The following is a 22464-nucleotide window of genomic DNA, read 5'->3' as shown; positions in this document are numbered from 1 at the left end:
AAAGGTCAAACAAATTTCAAGTACAATGAAATTTATGCACTTTTACATACACTCAGATATGTGTAATCCGACCAGGAGCCATGGCTCCTATAGCCGAACCCACCGTCCCATCACTATGTATGGCTATAATGCAAATAGGTGAAATTGGAGTACTTTTTAGATATTAAATGTGTTTTTCAGTGGCAAAAAAAGGAAAAATAATTCCTACTTAACTCAGAGGTGTGTTAGCAGGTCCCGACATGGGCCATGTTTCGAGGGTCTTTTTCAAGGAACCCAGAGGAGGTGTTAATAACTTCAAATGCCAGAGAAAGAAATGCTGAGTGATACAGACGAGAGAATTGTACATAAGTTGAGAAAGTCGCTTCTAATCATTCAAAAGGTCTCTCCCCAGTATTTAGGGCCTCTGAGCCACTTCAGAGACCTTTTTTATTACTAATAACAGTACATGCAAATGAGTTTGCAAATTAGTCCCTTTAAGTATACAAAAACAGTCCAGCCTTTTATGAAGCAATTCTTTCAGTTCAGTAGAGCTTGTTTGGATGGCTGTCACCACATATAGCCAGTACATGGGTAGTTACCATATTTCCCCATATATAGGCCGCCCCACTGTATAGGACGAAGAAAATGCTGATTTAGGTATTAAAACTCTTAGATAAGCCACCCATTAGATAAGGTGTGCCGTTACTGGAGTAGCTGAACTTTTTTGGTGCGGCCTATCTTACAATCATCATCCTCCCCCCGCGACGGCATCCATTCAGGAAGAGGTGCGGGACGAGGCTTGAGATCAAAAACGTTGCTCCTGCCCTACACAGCATGATTGGAGGAGGCAGTCGTCAGCCGTCCAGCGTTTACCGGCAAGGGAGGTATTTAAGGGGGGAGGATGATGATTGTAAGATAGGCCGCCCCATTTAAGCAAGCGGCACCCACTAGACCAGTTTGCAAAATCAATGTATAGGCAGTGGCCTATACATTGGGAAATACGGTACTGTAATGCACTGTGGCAAGGCAAGAGAAAGCTTAATGAGTAAGATCGCTTAAATGGAAATTTGTCATCAATTGTTCTGCATGCTATGTAAACAGTAATGCAGTAACTTGTAAATTTAGTTAGTAGTTACTTAATATAGTTGATCGTACCAGAAAGTAACTAGTTACATTGAAATTTACCTTAAAATGTAACTAATTATGGTAACTAGCGTTACTGTAACTAGTTACTACCCAGCACTGAAAGGGAACAGTGTAAGTGCACAGGAAACGCAACACTCAGGGGTCACCTTTATTCTCCCACCTTTACTTTTCCTCCTCTTTTCCAACCTTTACTTTTCCTCCTCTTTTCCAACCTTTACTTTTCCTCCTCTTTTCCAACCTTTACTTTTCCTCCTCTTTTCCAACCTTTACTTTTTCTACTCTTTTTCTCCATGGCTTTGATTTCTCCATGAACAAAACTGTGCAAAACTGCACAGAGCCTGCAAAACCAAGACAAATACAATTTTATGTACCCAGGAGCAATGAGATTTTGCAAAAGTGTACTTTGCACAAAGTTTTGGCCAAAACGTTTGGAAACTTTAGCATTTTTGTCCATTTCCAGGTGTTTTTGCGCTAAATTGTGTGCAAAATCAAGTTTCATTAAAATTTGATGTACATGCAATATCAAATATTTCAATGCGTATTACAAATTAAAAAGGGGACAAACGATAAGACAATTTATTACAAAATAAAATATATACATACAAATTTATTACCGATACAAAAGGAAAGGGGATGAACTACAATCATTAAAGAAAGAGGAGAAACATTTAAGGAATAACACATCAGGAGGGGGGCGACAAATGACGATAAAGAAGAAAAGAAGAGAAAGAAGGTGAAAGAAGAGAGGAGGATTTAAATCCTGTGAATAAGGACTAATTGGGACTGGATATAAGCGCAAGTAAGTTTTCTTATCTCTGTCTCAAATGCAAGTTATACAGAAAACTTTTCAAAAGACCTTTGAACTTTTCTAATGAGGGTTCAGTACGCAAATAATTTGGAAGATTATTCCAGAGCTGAGGCGCTATAACTGAAAAAATAGTACCGTATTTTCCCGCATATAACGTGCGCGTTATACACGATTTTTACAAACCGTGCATAACCGTGCGCGTTATAGGTGTGAGCGCGTTTTACAACTTTTTTTTTTCATTCCGATCCGGCATCCCCCCTGCGAACCGGCATCCCCCCCGCTCGCGTCACCCCCCCCTCCCCCGCGATCCTACAACCCCCTCAGCACCGCAAAACATCTCTTACTCGATTGGGCACCGGCACCAGCACCAATGCACAGGACGTGCCAGTGCCAGTGCCCGAAGATCCTCCCTGGTTGGGCTGGGCTGGGCGGTGCAGGGAGATCCTCCTTGTTCCCTGTGTCGGGCTGGACTGGGCTTTGAGCATTTGCGTATGCTCAAAGTCTTCTGATCTCGCTCTCTCCGAGATTCTCAGATTGAGAATCTCAGAGAGAGCGAGACCAGAAGGCTTTGAGCATGCGCAAATGCTCAAAGCCCAGTCCAGCCCGGCACAGGGAAGAAGGAGGATCTCCCTGCACCGCACAGCCCAGCCCAGCTCAGCCCAACGAGGGAGGATCTTCGGGCACTGGCACGTCCTGTGCATTGGTGCTGGTGCCGGTGCCCAATCGGGTAAGAGATGTTTTGCGGTGCTGGGGGGGGGTTGTAGGATAGCGGGGGAGGGGGTGACGCGAGCGGGGGGGAGAATGCCGGTTCGCAGGCTAGAAAGTAAGCGGGAGTGGGAGGAGGTTATAGCAGCATGCGCGGTATACGCGTGTGCGTGCTATATAAAAAAATTTTTTTACAGACATGCTTTGGACCCGCGCGCTATACGCATATGCGTGTTATACACACATGCGCGTTATATGCATGAAAATACGGTAGATCTCCTAGTACCTATTACTTTTAAGGAGGGGACAGTCAAAAGATGCTGTGGGGTGAATGGTATCAAAAGGCGGTCCAGAAATATTGGTGTATTAAATTGTCGGATTTTAAAGATTAACAGCGCAATTTTGTAAGTAATTCTGTGTGGGACTGGTAACCAGTGTGCCTTTTGCAGAAGTGGTGGTACGTGGTTACATTTTTTTGAATTAGTAACGATTTTTATGTTCAAATCTATTTTATTAAGCAACAGTAAATACAACAGCAATAACAACCATGGTATGCATTTTCAGCTGTGTTTTGTATAATTTGCAAACTTCCTCATTTCTTTCTGTGTTATGCCGTAGTACAACGTTTTGCAGTAATCAATCCCAGAGATAATTAAAGAATGGATAAGGATGTTGAGAGCTCATTAATGCATTTAAAATTGAAAATCAACATGTAAAAAAGACTTCTCAGACTCATTTTTCCTAGAAAAAAAACCTATAGCTGAGAAATATACTAATACTAGTCTTATAGCCCGTTACATTAACGGGTGCTAGAATATATGTGTGTGTGTCTGTATTTATTTATTTCTCTCTCTCTCCTTAGCCTGTTTCTGTATTTCTGTCTTTCTTTTCCCTCCCAAACCTGAAACATCTGTATCTTGCTACCTGTCACCTTTTTTTTTTCTCTCTCTCTCTATGCATGCAGTTCTTGCCCATTTTTCATTTGCGGGCTTGGCTTTTCCCTGTCCATCATTATACCCCCTTCCCTTCCAAAATCTTATTTTGCAGAGCCAATAGGCACTCCTACCTTCCAGGGTCACATCTTTTAACAATATTCTGCCGGTTAACATTGATTGAAAGATGTTACAAATTAAATGAATTTAACAAAGTTGAAAGCTAGTCTGATTGGGGGTAGGGGGGGGCGGAGCAAAGTTGGGAAACCTGAGAATAGCTAGAGCACAAACCACTTCAAAGGGAAGTCACAGGGACCTGGAAGAAAAATCCACCTCTTCACTTCTTTTCCTTTCCTGCTCGGGAGGGGGGGGGGGGGGAATAAGACATTCTCTCACTGGCTCTGTAGGAGCTTGCACACCCCCCCCCTTCTCCGCATGGCAAGGTGTTAGGTTCCTGCCGGGACAGACTTGGTAGAGGAGCTCCGCCCCTTCTCCCAGACCGGCTGTGGGCCTCAGCCGCCTGCGAGCGCCGGCGCGATTTCTTTCAAGCCGAGAGTGTGGGGCCGAAGTTAAATTTTCCAAGTCGCGAGTCGAAGTTAAATTTTGAATGTGCCACGGCGGCTCCCCTCACCATCGCCGCCTTCCTCGGAATCCTTTCAGCGGCGCGAGGTGGAGAGCAGGGAGGCTTGTCTGGTGCGCATGCGTACTCCTACCAGCCACATCCCGACAGATCAGATCTCAGGGAACACGCGGTGAGAGTGCGCATGCGCGCTTAGCATTTTATTATTATAGATTTCCATGCTGAAAACCAAATAATAGTAACAGTGGCCTACCTAGTCATGCAATGGTGGGAAACAATTAAAGGGCCCCTCTCAGAAGTCCCCATATGAGTGTAACAGGGAGGTTACGGCTACAGCCTCAGCCCCCTGAGGTTATGGGTTCAAACCCTGTGCTGCTCCTTGTGACCCTGGGCAAATCACTTTTCTTCCACTGTCCCATTAGTTAGATTATGAGCCCACTGGGACAGACAGGGAAAATGCTTGAAGTACCTGTATGTGAAAACTACAAAAAGGCAGTATACATGTCCCAATTCCTTTGCCTTCTTCTCCCAGAGGGACCTTGATTCTTTGATGACCCATTCGGCTCAATGTGGGGATTAAACCTTTGAAAATCTCCATCCGAAGCACTCCCCCTTCTCAAAATAACAAATGTGATCCTCCTTCCCAGCTTTATCCCTCTTGCTCCCCCCCCAAATTCACTAAATAAAAGCCAGATCTACACCCCAGCACCCCGACCCGAGTCATTACCTATCTACCTCTTTGCTTCCCCTACCCCACAGCACTCTTGCCCATGGCAAGTGAGACCTAAAATTAAAAAAAAGTCCAAGGAAATATCTAGTCTACTTTTGTTTTAATAATTCTATTTTAAGAAGCTATTCTGCTCCAGCAGCGTCTGTCACAAGAAGGTGACTCCAGAATAGCTGTTGAATCTCCCACTGATTTTGTTAGATTTTCTGCAGATTTGTAATTATTTGTCATAATTTAATATTAACGAAAAGGCAGGCTGTGGCAGGATGAGCAGCTCCTGTTTTGGACGCACATTGCTGATTGTACAGCAGTCTTTCTGCTCAGGAAATCAAGGCGAGCCTGCCCCAGCTTCTTCCTCAGCACCGCCAGTTACTTATAAACTGTGCTTTCAAAATCCTTAATTTCGATTGCTCAATCGAATCAATTGTATCACAAAGAAGTAAGGCAATTGAGAATCACCTTCAAATCTCTGAAAGATGTTGGAGGGAGAGTTTAAAAATAATAATAATTCCTATTTTAGATGATTTACACAAACTGTGAACCACAAGTAGTAATAGGGATAAATGCTTCCTACAATTTACTGTTATCATATTTTAATGGAATGTTCTGTACACAAGACATCTCAGATCCAGTTACAGTACTTTTGTTTCATTTACAAATGTCCTAAGTGTTATCTGATCACAGAAGATAAAAAAGGGTGAAAAGGCCCCACTAAAAGCTCAGTTGATATTTTATCATGAAATATAGTTTTTTTTTTTTTTTTTTTTTTTGAATATAATGTTTATTGAAATTGCAGTCAAATACACACAACAGTGGTCCAGCAGACGACCACAGAACAGGTAGAGGAACAATGCAAAACAGAAGATTGCCAAATAAAAATTGGGGGCATGCATTAAAATTTATAAACCTCTCCTCATTATGTAAAATCAGTGATGTAGAAACATAGAAACATGACGGCACATAAAGGCCAAATGGCCCATCTAGTTAGGACTGAATGGGCCCCTATAACACCACCTCTCTCAAAATAGTGGGGACTGAGAGAGGGGGGAGACATTCCTTCAGAGTTTCAGTACACAAACCCTGCAAAAAGCAAACACCAAAATTCATTCCAGAACTATGAAATGGAAGACATCAGAGATGTACATTTCCCAAAGCTGACATATTAGAATTACAATTAATTAAAAAAAAAAAATATATATCTATATATATATATATATATATATATATATATCTACCATACCTTTGTTGTCTTGAGCATTGCTTAGGTCCCAGCATCTTTTTTATGCTTTTCTCTTTACTCTCCTTACAGGGTCTCCTATCCTTTTAACATTTCTTCTCCTTCTGCATCCCCAAATGCCTTGTCTAGTATCTCCCCTCTGTGTTCCTGTCTTTATTCTCTCCCTTCCCCCCCCCATGTTTATCATCTGCCCTGTCAGTGTCCTTATCCTCCTACTGGGGCTTGAGGATGCCAAAAAATGGACATTCAGCTCCTCCTTCAGAAGAGGAAAGGATGTCTATATGCCCAAAAATAAGAACATTGGCATTTAGACCTGGTTCCCAATGTGTCCATGTTACAGAAAGTTGCTCCAGTTGAGCAGTTCTCCATCGTAGAAGTCAACTCTTTAATTCCCCAGTGGTCGCAGCCCCCTTCTTCCCGAATGTGAAACTAGCAAGGGACATCAAGCTCTGTTACAGCTTAAGGAACTTTGGATATTCATGATGCTATATATATATATATATATTTTAAATTCTTATATACCCACTTGCAAATCCAAAGTCTATTGAAGCAGTGTAATTCAGATACAGTAGGTCTTTTTCTATCCCTGGTGGGTTCACAATTAAAACAAAAATCACAAAGAAATGTACTAGGGTTTAAACCATAGTACCGGGAATCTCAACCTGCTGTTCTAACCATTAGGCTACGCATCAACTCCACTTGGCTTTCTGTGTGGACACTTTGTAACATGGATGGTTTTGTACTGCAACAACAACATCTATGTCTTTAGTTTTGCCCTGTTAAAAGTCAATGTTTCAATTTGTAAAATGTTTTTTTTTTAATGTTGGACATAACCAGTGCATGGATGTCCATTACTCATGTATTTTAAAACAGGCTGTTTTAAAACATTGGCAGATCTTGTTCTAAGACATACCAATCTGGACATCTTTATTCTGAGCTGGATGTAGGGATTAGACTCCTGCATATATAGTTGCAATACAACCTCCCAGTAGTTTAGTAAGGGGGTGGGGGTGAGATAGTCGCCCCGGGCACCGTCTTGCTAGGGGCACCGGCAAACCTTCTCCTCTCTGCCCCCCGCTCCTCCCCCTGCCACATGTGCACGCCCCTTGCTTTCCCCGTACTTTTTTTTATTTACTTCTCCAGCGTGAGCAACATTGCTGCCCACATCGGCATTGGCCACTTTCCGGTCCCGCGCATGGGAAGTGACGTCAAAGGGCGAGCTGACCCTGACGCGGGCATACTACTTGCATCGGAGAAGTTAAAAAGGTATGGGGAATGAGATGGGGGGCAGGGAAGAGGGTGGGGAGGGGCATCACCATCCTCTTGCACTGATTCTATAGTCTTTGCTTTAAAATAGAGCCAACGTTAGCCTGCATTTGCTCTGTAGCAAGAATGGCTTGAAATTCACTCCACTAATGAAACTCCTGACTAGTATTGCATTAGAAAACCAGTTCCCAAGAGAGCAACATGACTTCCAGCCACTTTGGAGCCAAAGTTCTCCGAGTTCCTTGAATAAGTGAGAAGCTGGGGTTCTCAAAACTGCAAACCTGTGTAATGCAATATGGATATTCTTGGTACGTCCCAAAACAAGATGTTCTAAACAGAGTGGAGATCAAAATGCCTCTCAAGTCTTGGAATCCTCAAGTCTCCTTGTCCCTCTCTTGAATCCCTTCAGCACTGCTTTAGAACTTTTGGTTATGGCGGTATAAAAGAATAAAGTTATTATTATTATTATTATATGATCTCAACTCTTCATTAGCAGAAAGAACAGCAAAAAAAAAAAACCCTATTTGTAATACAGTGCAACATTGAATGGCATCTCTAGGGGAGTTTCAGCTCTGAAATGCATTGCTCTGTCTTTGGTCATATTCAAACTCTACCACTTAAGACTGCTTTTAAATCCCAAATCCCTGATTCTTCCTGATCTTGACCCTTCATTTAAACTTTGATGACTATGATGACTAATTATATAAAGGTATATTCACATGCATGCACCAGTATATACATGTAAATACCTGGATTATCTACAGGTCATCCAAAGTTAAGCGTGCAATTTTGGGCATGGATCACTGATCGCACACAAACTAATTAGCTAATTAGGCAATAACAATCAATTACTGGCATTAGAAATCACTTAATAGGCACTAATTCGGATTTATGCACAGATATGCCCTACACCTATTCTATAACATGCATGCCTAAATTTCATAACACGCAACTCCAAAGGGGGTGTGGTCATGAGAAGAGCATGGGCGGGTCAAGGACACTCCCAGTAATTAGGTGTGATGTTACCAAATACTTGCGTTTTGATCGCCTAGCTATCATCAGTTGGATGCAAGCATTTACACCAGCCTTTCACAGCCATAAATGCTCACCCCCAAAAAGTTAGGCATGAAGGGCCAGGTTCTATATTTCGCGGTGTCAGGTCAAAAGCGCGCCGGGACAAAGTCGCGCCCAGACAATTGAGCGCAGCGCGTGCCGCCGCACCGCTCTATATTACTGTTTTTAGGGCTCCGACAGGGGGGCGTGGGGGGGAACCCCCCACACTTTACTTAATAGACATTGCGCCGCGTTGTGGGGGCATTGTGGGGGGTGTGGGGGGTTGTAACCCCCCACATTTTACTGAAAACTTCACTTGTTCCCTGTTTTTAGGGAAAAAGTTCAGTTTACAGTAAAATGTGGAGGGTTACAACCCCCCAAACCCCCCATAACGCCGGCGCGATGTCTATTAAGTAAACTGGGGGGGTTCCCCAACAAAAACCCCCATCGGAGCCCCTAAAAACTGTAATTTAGAGCGGTGCGGCGGCGCGTGCTGCGCTCAATTGTCAGCGCGCGTTTTTGTCTTTCGCGCCATTGTCTATGAACCATATTTCGCACCTCAAAATTAGTGCTGAACAGTGCAATGCTGAGTGCAATTCTATAAAAGTTAGGCACACTTTACAGAATCCCGCTTAGCACTGTCTAAAAGTGGCCTTAGGTTTCAAGTTTATTAGTTTTTTTATATACCGCCTATCAAGGTTATCTAAGCGCTTTTACAATCGGGTACTCAAGCATTTTCCCTATCTCTCCCTGTGCGCTCACAATCTATCTAAAGTACCTAACTTTAGGTGCACTCTATTTGTGCCAGGGGTTTCTTGGCCTACATGCATGCGCTTAAGTTAGACTCCTACTGGCACCAAGTCCAGAAAAGGCAAAACATGGCCACGATCCAGCCCCTAACCATGCCTCAAAGTGGTAGGCGACAACCAAGTTAGGCACCTAACATCCAATTAAATGCAATTTACATCAGTTATGAAGTCCTAATTGTCAATAGTCAGCACCAATTAAGTCTATTAAACAATTAAGCCCCTTTTACGAAGCCTTGTTAGGTGGGGGTTTTTTTTTATTGCCAGCCGTGGAGGTATTAGCTCAGACGATCATAGGAATTCTGTGAGCATCGGAGCTAGTACCGCTGCGGCCGGCGATAAAAAGCCTAATGCAGCTTCATAAAAGGGGGTAAGTTAGGTGCCAATGTAGGCACCTGACTTTATGCAGACTATATAGAATTTGCCTGGAAATGCATGCTAAGCCAGTGTTCTATAAAGGTTGTTCCAAGCAGAGCGCTCTTCCCAGAATACTAGCTTAGGACAGATTATCCCAGTGCCTAACTTTGGCGCTATTTACTGAATTTTCCCCAAAATGTCTATTATAAAAAGACCTCATACATTCAAGTTAACAGAATCGGGGCAATTCTATAAGTTCATACCTGGAGCTATATGTCACATATGCACATAAAAGGCATCTTTAATTGTCATTTTGGTGCACAAATGCACTAGGGGCTCCTTTTGCTAAGGTGCGCTAGCGTTTTTAGCACACGCTAAACGAAAAATACTAACACAAGCTCTATGGAGGCGTTAGTGTTTAGCGCGTGTGCTAAAACCACTAGCGTACCTTAGTAAAAGGAGCCCTGGGTGTTGTTCTATAAAGTAGCACCCAAGTGCTATAGTGCATAACTCCAAAGTTGACATAAATATGAAAAGAGCATGCCCAGACCATGGGTCGAGCACCAATAATGTCCTCAACTTTATAGAATACTGTTAGTTACATGCGTCACGCAATACACTTGTCTGTTACTATTTACACCTGCCACTGACCTGCTATAAAATGTCATTCCTAGGTTTTGGCACAATAAACACATGTAAATTGTTATACATCTACTAATAATCACAGAGAAAATCTAGGTGAAGGAAAAAACCCTCAGAAGGGACTCGGAACCATTTTTGATGTGTCTAATGAAGTGAGCCGAGATACTCTAGCTCAGGGGTGCCCACACTTTTTGGGCTTGCGAGCTACTTTTAAAATGACCAAGTCAAAATGACCTACCAACAATAAAATTTTAAAAAACACAAAGCACACTGTATGCAGAGAAAATGTTAATTATTATTTATATTCCGCGGGTTTTCAAAGAGGTCAAGGCAGATAACTTTATGCAATATCACCTCAGGAACAACTATGCAAAAATAGACAAATATACCCCCTCCCTTTTTACTAAACCGCGATAGTGGTTTTTAGCGCAGGGAGCTGCACTGAATGCCCTGTGCTGCTCTCAATGCTCATAGGCTCCCTGCGCTAAAACCCGCTATTGTGGTTTAGTAAAAGGGGGCCATAGTGCAAAATGTAGACAGCAGATATAAATTCTCAAAACGGACACATTTTGATCACTAAATTGAAAATAAAATCATTTTCCCTACCTTTGTTGTCTGGTGATTTCATGACTCTCTGTTTGCACTTTATTCTTCTGACTGTGCATCCAATATTTCTTCCCTTCTTTCAGCCTGCTGTATGCTTCCAGACCTCATTCCCTCTGCCAACTTTTTCTTCCTCTCTCCCTGCCCCCTCTCCTTTCTTTCTTTCTGTCTCCCTGCCCCCCTTTCTTTTTGTCTGTCTTTCTCTCTCCATGACCCTTTCTTTTTTCTTTGTCTTCCTGTCCCCCCTTCCTTTCTTTTTCCCTTCTTTCTTTCTGTCTCCCTACCTGCTCCCAAGCCACTGCCACCGCCATTGGAGAACAGGCCTCCAAACCACCACCACCGCCATAGGGGAATAGGTCTCCAAACCACCGTCGTCCCAAGCTCTCCCTACTTCCCCACACAGAAGCGTCGGGCCAACCTGATTTCCTCTCCCAATGTCATTTGTGAAGTCAGAGAGGAAGTTCCAGGCCAGCCAGGCAGCGATTGGCTGGCCCGGAACTTCCTCTCTGACGCCAGGATTGACGTCAAGTGGGGGAAGTTGGTTGGCTCAGCGCTTTTGAGTCAGAAAGCAAGTAGAACGTGAAGGCAACGCGATCAACCTTTTGGGCACCCCTGCTCTAGTTCTGCTTCATACCATCTATCATAGGCAAAAAAAAAAACCCCTCACTATATAATATTCAGACCCGCAGACAAAAAAAACCCGGCAGTCTTAAACAATGCTTATCTGCTGAAAACGTTTCATGTTGCACAGAGCTGCTGGTATTACAAAAGAGCAAATCACAAACAAACAGTCCACAGTCTGTTATTGAGAAAGACATGGGGGAAGCCACTGCTTCCCCTGGATCGGTAGCATGGAATGTTGCTACTCTTTGGGGTTCTAGAATCTTGCTACTCTCTGGGATTCTGGAATCTTGCTATTTTTTGAGATTCTTTATGGGTTTTGGCCAGGTACTAGTAACCTGGATTGGCCACCATGAAAACGGGCTACTGGGCTCTATAGGCCATTGGTCTGCCCAGTAAGGCTAGTCTTATGTAACAGTTACTCATGTGCTTTGAATTGTTATGCTGCATAAGCTGCTAGGTAATACTTGCAATAACTTTAATTTGCTTATCTTGAGAAAGCACAGGATCCACCCGACAGTAGCCATCATTTCGCGGCTGTATTCCCGCTGCTTCAGGGCTTCAGATCCTCTGAAGCAAAGGTTTTTAATAAGGTTTTTGAAGGAAAAACACCTGAGTTTTGGTGCACTAATGCGAGTGCACTATTATTATGCAACAACTTAGACACGATAAATGCCATTATAGAATTAGTGATAAGCACACTTTGTCATAGCGCCTACCTTGAGGCACCAAGTTAAGAACATAAGAATAGCCTTACTGGGTCAGACCAATGGTCCATCAAACCCCATAGCCCATTCTCACGGTGGCCAATCCAGGTCACTAGTAACTGGCCAAAACCCAAGGAGCAGCCACATTCCATTATCTCAGAGTAAGCAAGATTCCGGAATCCAAAAAGTAGCAACATTCCATGCAGAATCCACAAAGAGAAGCAACATTCTAGAACCCCAAAGAGTAGCAACATTCCATGCAGAATCCACAAAGAGAAGCAACATTCTAGAACCCCAAAGAGTAGCAACATTCCATGCAGAATCCACAAAGAGAAGCAACATTCTAGAACCCCAAAGAGTAGCAACATTTCATGCAGAATCCACAAAGAGAAGCAACATTCTAGAACCCCAAAGAATAGCAACATTCCATGCAGAATCCACAAAGAGAAGCAACATTCTAGAACCCCAAATAGTAGCAACATTCCATGCAGAATCCACAAAGAGAGGCAAGATTCTTCAATCCCAAGGCGTAGCAACATTCCATGCTACAGATCCAAGGCAAGCAAAGGCTTCCCCCATGTCTTTCTCCAATGACAAAAGCACGTGCACTTGTATGTGGTTCTCTTGTGGGCATGTGCAGGGATGGGTTTTTGGTAGAGTGCAGGCAGAGTAATAATTTTTAAGTGGATATTTTATAAAATGTGAACATTCACACATACATACTTTACATGCAGATATTTACATATATTACCAAACAGTTTTAAATACTCACAGTTTCGCCAGCTTTGTGGGGCAATTCTATGAAGAGACATAGGCATCTATACTGTATGTATAAGGTAGGTCCAAAATAAGGTAGGTCCAATTTAGGTGACAGTTATATTATTATTGTCCATGTCTCAACTAGATTCACAGCTCTATGGGGCATTAAAGACCTCTATATATGTAAAGAACCACATTAGCCTAGTAGATTTGCGTATGAGTTAGGAAATAATGTCATAGAAAGGAAGAATGGAAAGGAAGAATGGGGAGATATGACAGAGACATTTAGGCCCTCATTCTATAAACAGCCTCTAAGACAGGCACCAAAATGGGCACTGGCTGGTATTCAGACTTGGTTAAAAAACATAAGAATAGCCTTCCTGGGTCAAACCAATGGTCCATCAAGCCCAGAAGCCTGTTCTCATGGTGGCCAATCCAGGTAACCAGTACTTGAAAAAAAAACCAAAAGTAGCAAAATTCCATGCTACCGATCCAGGGCAAACAGTGGCTTCCCCCATGTCTTTCTCAATAACAGACTATGGACTTTATCTCCAGGAAATTGTCCAAACCTTTCTTAAAACCAACTATGCTATTTGCTCTTACCACAACCTCTGGGAGGTGGTGGAGACGGAGACTGTGCCTGAATTCAAGAGGGCCTAGGATAGGCACTTGGGATCTCTCAGAGAGAGAGATAATGGTTACTGCAAATGGGAAGACTAGATGGGTCATTTGGTCTTTATCTGGTCGCCGTACATGAAGAAGGTGCACCGTGCTACTCGAAAGGGTCCAGAGAAGAGCGACTAAAATGGTTAAGGGGCTGGAGGAGTTGCCGTACAGTGAGAGATTGGAGAAATTGGGTCTCTTCTCCCTTGAAAAGAGGAGACTGAGAGGGGACATGATAGAAACATTCAAGATAATGAAGGGAATAGACTTAGTAGATAAAGACAGGTTGTTCACCCTCTCCAAGGTGGAGAGAACGAGAGAGCACTCTCTAAAGTTGAAAGGGGATAGATTCCTTCACTCTAAGGAAGTTCTTTTTCACCCAGAGAGTGGTAGAAAACTGGAATGCTCTTCCGGAGGCTGTTATAGGGGAAAACACCCTCCAGAGATTCAGGACAGAACGTGCGCTGATAAGGCAAAGACCAGTTAGGGCACTGGTCTTTGACCTAAGGGCCACCGCGTGAGGGGACAGCTGGGCATGATGGACTACTGGTCTGACCCAGCAGCGGCAATTCTTATGTTCTTTTCATGTTTCTACGTTTCTAAATATTCTCTGAGTGAAAAAAATATTTTTTCTCCCTATTGGTTTTAAAAGTATTTCCCTGTATCTTCATTGAGTGTCTCCCGGTCTTTGCAATTTTTAACAAAGTGAAAAATCGATCCACTTGTAGCTGTTCTATTCCACTCAGGATTTTATAAATTTTAATCATATCTTCCCTCAGCCACCCTCTTTTCCAAGCTGAAGAGCCCTAAACTTTTCAGTCTTTCCTCATATGAGAGGAGATCCATCCCCTGTATCATCTTGGTTGCTCTTCTTTGAACCTTTTCTAGTGCAGCTATATCTTTCTTGAGATGAGGCCAGAATTGAACGCAATACTCCAAGCGAGATTGTACCATGGAGCGATACAGAGCCATTATAATATTCATAGTCTTGTTAACCATTCCCATTTTTAATAATTCCTAGCATCTTGTTTGATTTTTTGGCCACTGCCACACATTGGGCTGAAGGTTTCATCGTATTGTCTACAATGGCATTCAGATCTTTTTATTGGGCGCTAACCCACAAGGTAGACCCTAGCATCTAGTAACTGTGATTTGGGTTATTCTTCCCTATGTGCATCACTTTGTTTTGTCCACATTAAATTTCATCTGCCACTTGGAAGCCCAGTCTTCCAATTTCCTAAGGTCTGCCTGTAATTTTTCACAATCCACATGCGTTTTAACAACTCATCTGTTTAGTGTCATCTGCAAATTTAATCGTCTCACTCACCGTTCCAATTGCCAGATCATTTATAAATAAGTTAAATAGCACCGGTCCCAGTACAGATCCCGGAGATACTCCAGTGTTTACACTTCTCCATTGTGAAAAATGGCCATTTAACCCTAGCCTCTCTTTTCTACCAATCCCTAATCCACAACTGAACTTGGCCACTTATCACATGACTCTTTAATTTTCTCAGGAGCCTCTCAAGAGGAACTTTGTCAAAACCTTTCTGGAAATCTAGTTATATATCAACTGGCTCACCTTTATCCACACCTTCAATGTGGGCATGTTTTGGGTGGACTTAGAACAAGTTTAGGACTTGGATGTTCTGCAAGCATAATCAAACCATTAACAAAATGTGTCAATGACCACTGGAGAGATTAAAGCATAACCTCCCCCCCCCCCTTTTTACTCCCCCAGTGATCACTAACCCCCTCCCATCACCCAAAGATGTGAACCCCCCTCAAACACACACAAATAGAAACATAGAAATAGATGGCAGATAAGGGCCATGGCCCATCTAGTCTGCCCACCCTAATGACCCTCCCCTACCTTTGCCTAGTGAATAGATCCCAGGTGTCGATCCCATTTGGCCTTAAAATCAGGCACGCTGCTGGCCTCAATCACCTGCAGTGGAAGACTATTCCAACGATCAACCACCCTTTCAGTGAAAAAGAATTTCCTGGTGTCACCTCGTAGTTTCCCGCCTCTGATTTTCCACGGATGCCCTCTTGTTGCCGTGGGTCCCTTGAAAAAGAAGATATCTTCTTCCGCTTCGATGCGGCCCGTGAGATACTTGAATGTCTCGATCATGTCCCCCCCTCTCTCTGCGCTCCTCGAGCGAGTATAGCTGCAGTTTGTCTAACCGTTCTTCGTATGGGAGATCTTTGAGTCCCGAGACCATCCGGGTGGCCATTCTCTGAACCGACTCCAGTCTCAGCACATCTTTGCGATAATGTGGCCTCCAGAATTGCACACAGTATTCCAGGTGGGGCCTCACCATGGGATCTAGACAATGGCATAATGACTTCCGGCTTACGGCTGACGAAACCCCTGTGTATGCAACCTAGGATCATCAGAACATTCTAGCCTATATTATCAGGGGGTACTGAAACATTTTCAGTCCAATCCAACTTCCTAAATTCTGGGTGTTATTTTGCCACTGTAGATGAAAAAAGTGTTATCTTTTTTTGTTAAGTGCCAGTGTACAGAAACAAAATTCCATGTTTTGATCATTGATCATTGAACCCTATCCAGGCCATTCTCTTCTTGATTGGGCTGAGAACTTTTCAGCACCCCCCTCTTACAGCTTCAGACAGCCACACAGACAACGGAGCCCAGCAGAGGGGCACTCTAGGGCAGGGATCTCAAAGTCCCTCCTTGAGGGCCACAATCCAGTCGGGTTTTCAGGATTTCCCCAATGAATAGGCATTGAAAGCAGTGCATGCAGATAGATCTCATGCATATTCATTGGGGGAAATCCTGAAGACCCGACTGGATTGCGGCCCTTAAGGAGGGACTTTGAGACCCCTGCTCTAGGGGGTACTGCAGTGAATATCACATTTAAAAGCCCCAGGTACACATCACTATAACTTGCTTATATTGTTTAGTGAGCCCTCCAAAACCTATTGTACCTACATAAAGATGATACCTGCAGGCATAAGGACAATTGTTGTGGTGTACATGTGGGTACATTATGTTTTGGGTGGGTTTTGGAGGGCTCACTATATAATATAAGCATGTGTATCTGGGACTTTTAAATGTGAAATTCACTGCAGTATCCCCTAGAGTGCCCAGAGCTCTGCTCAAATGTCTGTGGCCAGTTTGCTAAGAATGCTGGCTACTAGGACATCTGAAAAGTTGGCTTTTGTTTGTTTTTCATGTGGACATCTTTATATTCAATAGTCAAAAAAAGAAAGATGTACTAAGAACCAAAACATCTAGATAGGTCATTAAAAAAAAAAAATAAATAAAATAGATGTCTTGCTGTTTTGAGAATGGACATTTTGTTTACTGGATTTCTGGACACTTTCCCCAAAACATCCAAACTCATTCTTAGACGTCCTATCGAAAATGCCCCTCCACCCGTGATTTATGTGCATAACTTAACAAGCCTGATGAGCGCCAATAATTGGCAAACACCTCAGAATTGATGTTAATTGGCATTAGTTAGAAATGAATGTGGGCAACTTGGGATGTACACTGCCCAAAATGTTATCCATCAGTTTGAGTGGACAGATTTGAAAAGGGGGTGTGGTTAGAGGCAGATTATGGACATTCCTATAAGTTATGCGCAAGTTTTTAGCTTATGTGCCAACGCACACAGAACTTAAGCACAGGCATTTAGGTCAGTTTTTTCTTAGCTTAAATGAGTGTGCCTAAAAGCTATGATGCATACCGGCGTAAGTGTGATTCTATAAGGTGTGCATAACTTTTATAGGATTGCGCTTATATCTTAAATAATAAAATGCTAGCCGCGCATGCGCACTTGCGCTGCGTGTTCCATGATCCCTTTTCTGTCGCGCTGTGCTGGCGAGAGTGCGCATGCGCGCTTAATACGTCACCAGGATCCACTCCACAAGCCGGGACCACAGACAGCCGCCTATCGCCTCCACAAGCCCTTACTGGAGGATCGCCAAGAGAGCTCCCAGAGAATGCTGCGGCAGCGGGGGGGGGGGGGGGGTCAGAGGAGAGGGACCGGAGCCGAGGGAGAAGGCATCGCCTCCGAGCGACCCCGAGGGCAGAGGCAACCCGCGCACACGGTGGACCAAGCGCGAGGACGGCCGCACGCGCAAACTGACAATTAAAACAACTCATGCCGCGGCCCCGCCACACACCCTCAGCCCCCAAGGCGCAGCAGCCCTTCATTGACTGGCGGTGACCTGGGAAGGGGTGGGGGAGGAGGAGGAGATGGAAGCTCGCGTGCAACCGTCCCCCCCACCTCATCCCCACCCCTGGATTCAGTTCCGTTTCTCCCAGCGGCTCAGTTTCCCCGCCCCTCCCCCTCCGGAGGGACCCGACAGACTGAGGGAAAAGGAGACGGAGTGAAGCGGTGGCAGCGGTCGCAGGAGCTGCGAAAACTTTCTTAAAGGGACAGTAACACTCCTCTCTGGACAGTTGCTAAAGGCCAGACCGCGGGAAGGGAAGGGGGGGCCGAAGGCCAGACTGCGGGAAGAGAAGGGGGGGGAAATGCTGCTTCTGATGCTGCTGCACAGGGGGCAGGGAAACACACACAAAGACAGACAAAGAAAGGGGACCAGGGAGAGAGAAAGACAAGAGAGAGAGAGACAGAAAGAAAGAAAGACAGACATATATTCTAGCACCCGTTAATGTAACGGGCTAAAAGACTAGTAAGAATATAAGAGTTGCCATACTGGGACAGACCAAAAGTTCATCAAGCCCATTATCCTGTTTCCAAACAGTGGCCAACCCAGGTCCCAACTACTTGGAAGAAACCCAGAGAAGCAACATTCCAGAGCTGAGATTGTGATGTCATAATGCCTCATTCCACCAGTGTCTAAGTGCCAAACTCATCAGTGATGTCACAATGGCTTAATTATCTTATATTTGACTCACATAAGAACATAAGAATTGCCAAACTGGGACAGACCGAAGGTCCATCAAGCCCAGTATCCTGTTTCCAACAGTGGCTAAACTACAAGTACCTAGCAAGATCCCACAGAGTAAAACAGATTTGATGCTGTTTATTCTAGGAATAAGCAGTGTTTGATTACTGCAATTCATTGTATCTTGGTTTGCCAAAGTGTGTGTGCTTCAGGCGCTGCAAGTTACCCAGAATGCTACTGCACGAATTACTGAACACGTCTCTACATGTGATCATATTACCTGGATTTTGCGGAATTTGCAATGGTAACCGATTGGATCACGTATTGAATTTAAAGTTTTATGTTTGATATTTTAAACTTTTGAACGATAAGAGGCTGGGGCTGTTGAGTTCTCTTTTGCATTCCTATCAACCGTCGCGGCCATTACGGTCTGTGAATAAGATGCTTCTTTACGTTCCTGCCTTGAATATGGTTAGACTCTCAGGTTTTCACCAAGCTATGCTGACCGTGCAGGAACCGGTATTACGGAATGCAGTCTACCCATTGAGACAAAAAAAAAAAAAGGCATCGAGTGTTTTGCAGTTCAGGAAAATGGTAAAAAACTATGTTATTTGAGTGAGTGCTTTCTTAAATGAAACAGTACGTTTATTGAATCTGTGTTACTTTTATCATGTAGCTTTTACTGTGACTCACGCAGAATTGTTGGATGCAGGGGGCTATAAATTTTTAAATAAATATATAACATTTTCCTAAGTCTATCTATAGGTGTGATATACAGAATCAGGCCCTTAGTCCTTAGGGCAGTCGGCATGGGCAAGTGTAGGAGCGTTATGGCCAGCACCGCTTGACTGAAGGTCCTGTCTTGCGTTAGTCCAAACTTTAGAGTACGGTGAAAGTATAAAGGGAGGACCAGGTTGTACTAAAGGGTCCTTTTACTAAGGCACTCTAGCCGATTTAGCGCTAGCACGCTTTAGTAAAAGAGGGGGTTAAATGAGGTAGATTTCAGACGCACTACTTCAGTTGTAACCTCCAATTTGATGAGATTTGACCTTGGAGCTGAGAGAAAATACGTGCTTTTTCATAGCATAATTATATGCAGGAGACCAGATGGCTTGCTAATATTCTTTTTGCAACTCACCTGTCAGTTCCATTTGGCTCAAATGAAACAAATAGCCGATTTGACTTCCTGAATGAAGCAGTCCTGTTCGAGTACTAGGCAACAGGATGTTTACAATCTAGAGTAGGAAGGGCCTTCTCTAGATTCTCTAGAGCCGTGGCACGCTCAACTCAGGGTCGCGGCTGGAGGATCTCCACACATGTGCAGATGCTGACAGGATGACATCATGCGCATGTGTGATGTCATCACGTTGACGCCCGCATTTGTGCAGAGGTCCCCCCAATGGGGCCCTGAGCTTGTCGACCCTGAAATTACTGTGCCAGTGGGGGGAAGGTGCGGAGAGCGGGGGAGGTGATGGCTGACTTGACTGCATGATGTGCCTCTTGTGGCACATTCGGCATCTCGCCATGGCACACTGCTGTGCCGTGGCACACAGTTTGCGATACACTGCTCTAGAGTAGAGAATGACAACACCTCACGACAACACCTCAATGACACCTCACCTCACGACAACACCTCAGCAAAGGAAACAAGCTGCTTCTCATTCAACTCGATCTTTCTGCGGCATTCTACCTAGTTGACCATCACACACTACTCCAGATATTAGACGCAATAGGAATCTCAGGTAATGTTCACAAATGGTTCCAAAGCTTCCTCAAAACATGAACATACAAAGTCAAATCAAAAGAGCACATATCCGAACCATGGTCAAACCCATGTGGAGTACCACAAGGATCACCATTATCACCCATATTATTTAACCTCTTCATAGCATCCCTAGGCATAACCCTAGACGCCCTAAACACAGTATCATTCAGCTACGCAGATGATATAACTATCCTCCTACCCTTTAATATTCAAGACCCCTTATCCACAAACCACCTGAAAATGATAATGGAAACGGTAGAAAAATGGATGTCAAGTCATAAACTAAAACTGAACTCGGAAAAAACTAAATTCCTACTACTGGAAAGGGAAAAAAAACCTTCTCTCACAGAACTAGAAGTAAATACAATCAAGTACCCAATGCAAAGCACACTCAAGATCCTGGGAATTCAACTAACAGAAACTGCACAATGCAGTCTCAAATCCACAAAATCATCCAAAGAGCATTCTTCACAATACGTAACCTAAGAAAAATAAGAAAATTCTTCAACAAAGATCAATACAAGATATTAGTACAATCCCTAGTACTGAGTATTGTAGATTACTGTAACAGCCTATACCTATCATGCCCAAATTACATGATAAAACAATTACAGACAGTTCAGAACACAGCCCTCAGAATCATCTACTCACTAGGCAAATATGACCACATCACCAAAGCATACCTAGATTCACACTGGCTACCAATAAAAGCAAGATCCCAGTTCAAATTCTACTGTCTACTATACAAAGTAATACATGGAACAGCACCCAGCTACCTAAATAACAGACTACACCGTAACCTCTCACACAGATTAAGGAGAACTCAGAGCCTATTCACTCACCCCCCTCTCAAAGGAACACGACGAAAGAAACTATATGACAGCCTTTTAGCGACACAGGCAGCAAAGATCGATACTACCATCACCAATCTACTGACCAAATCAATAGACATTAAAGCATTCCGAAAAGAAATCAAAACTCATCTCTTCAAAAAAACATTTCACATCATCATAACCTCACAAAAGTATTAGAAAATGCTCTCATGACTACCCTAACACCACCACCAGCAACACCCGAATCCGGACAGTATTATCTCTATTCGTCTAAACAGCAGAATCCGGACAATATTATCTCTATTCGTCTAAACAACCTATCACTATCTAATATCTACTACCAATTTATCCTGGAAAAGTCCAGAACAACAATTGTAACTTAACGCATTCTTGATTATATGTACTGCAATGCTACTGGAAATGTCCAGTCTTCTAACTTGTAATCCGCTTAGAACCGCAAGGCACAAGCGGAATAGAAATCACTAATGTAATGTAATGTAATGTAATGACACGGTGGCAGTTACCTGTGGCTAGCCGGGGGTAACCCGCCAAAATGGTGGGGGGGAAGTGCTCACTATGGGCATGGGGACAAGGCCATCCACCACCCCGTGGAGCGGTAAATGGCTTTGTCCCCACGGTTAAGGGAGGGAAGGCGCGCGTGCGTGCGGCCCCCTCCCTCCCTATGGCCAAATCTATCTCCCTCCCTCCCTCCTTCCCTTCGCGGTGCTTTAGTAAAGAAACTTACTGAAGCCGACGAAGCCTGCCTGCCTGCAGTCGCGTGTGTGTGGGCGGAAGCTTCTCCTCTGATGCAACTTCCGAATACACAGATAGATGTAGATATTGAGATTACACTTCTTCCTCCATATTCGCGGTTTCAGCAATCGCAATTTCGATTATTCACGGTTTTTAGCTTGATGGCTCCTCCCCCCCCCCAATTATGTCTGCGTGCATAGAGAAATCGCCGATTCACGATGGTTTTTAATAGAAAACAGCGAGTAACATGAAAAAAGTTATTTGTGGTTTTTCAATATTCGCGAGTCTGTTAATCCCCTATCACAGCGAATACAGAGGGAAAAGTGTAATACTATAAAGACCTAAAAGCTCTTTATTAGTATGTTTCAATCAGTAACGTGGTAAGGGGGTGAAAGGGTGGTCAGCCCCAGGCACGGTCTTCCTAAGGACACCGCACCCCTCCTCCTTTCTGTCCCCCCCTTCCACCACCCCAGGCACCGCTCACCCTTACTACGCCACCGGTTTCAATACTTTTCAAAATCCATTAAGAGAAAATGAAAAATGTGCAACATATAGAATTAAAAAAGGAAAGGTATATGAACATTTAAGGAAATATCCTACCCACCACTACAGCTACTGAGAATATTTCTAAAAGT

At 43.7% G+C, this 22464-nt stretch overlaps 1 protein-coding gene across 3 annotated transcripts in view; it reads right to left on the bottom strand.

Annotated features, from left to right (window-relative positions):
* LYPD1 (LY6/PLAUR domain containing 1) overlaps nucleotides 1-22464 on the bottom strand; it is a 75626-nt gene that overhangs the window by 33115 nt on the left and 20047 nt on the right. Inside the window, exon 3 of one of the 3 annotated variants that reach the window (XM_033946628.1) lies at nucleotides 1286-1463. The exons of the other annotated variants lie outside the window; for them this stretch is intronic. Within the exon in view, the coding sequence (XP_033802519.1) occupies nucleotides 1366-1463 (98 nt within the window). The 3' untranslated portion in view covers nucleotides 1286-1365. The remainder of the gene's footprint in view (nucleotides 1-1285; nucleotides 1464-22464) is intronic. 3 annotated transcript variants of the gene reach the window in all.

This window comes from Geotrypetes seraphini, chromosome 5 (assembly GCF_902459505.1).
Source record: "Geotrypetes seraphini chromosome 5, aGeoSer1.1, whole genome shotgun sequence".
In the NCBI taxonomy this organism is placed as follows: domain Eukaryota; kingdom Metazoa; phylum Chordata; class Amphibia; order Gymnophiona; family Dermophiidae; genus Geotrypetes; species Geotrypetes seraphini.
The sequence above is the reverse complement of the archived record's forward strand: the minus strand, read 5'-3'. Positions and strand labels throughout refer to the sequence as shown.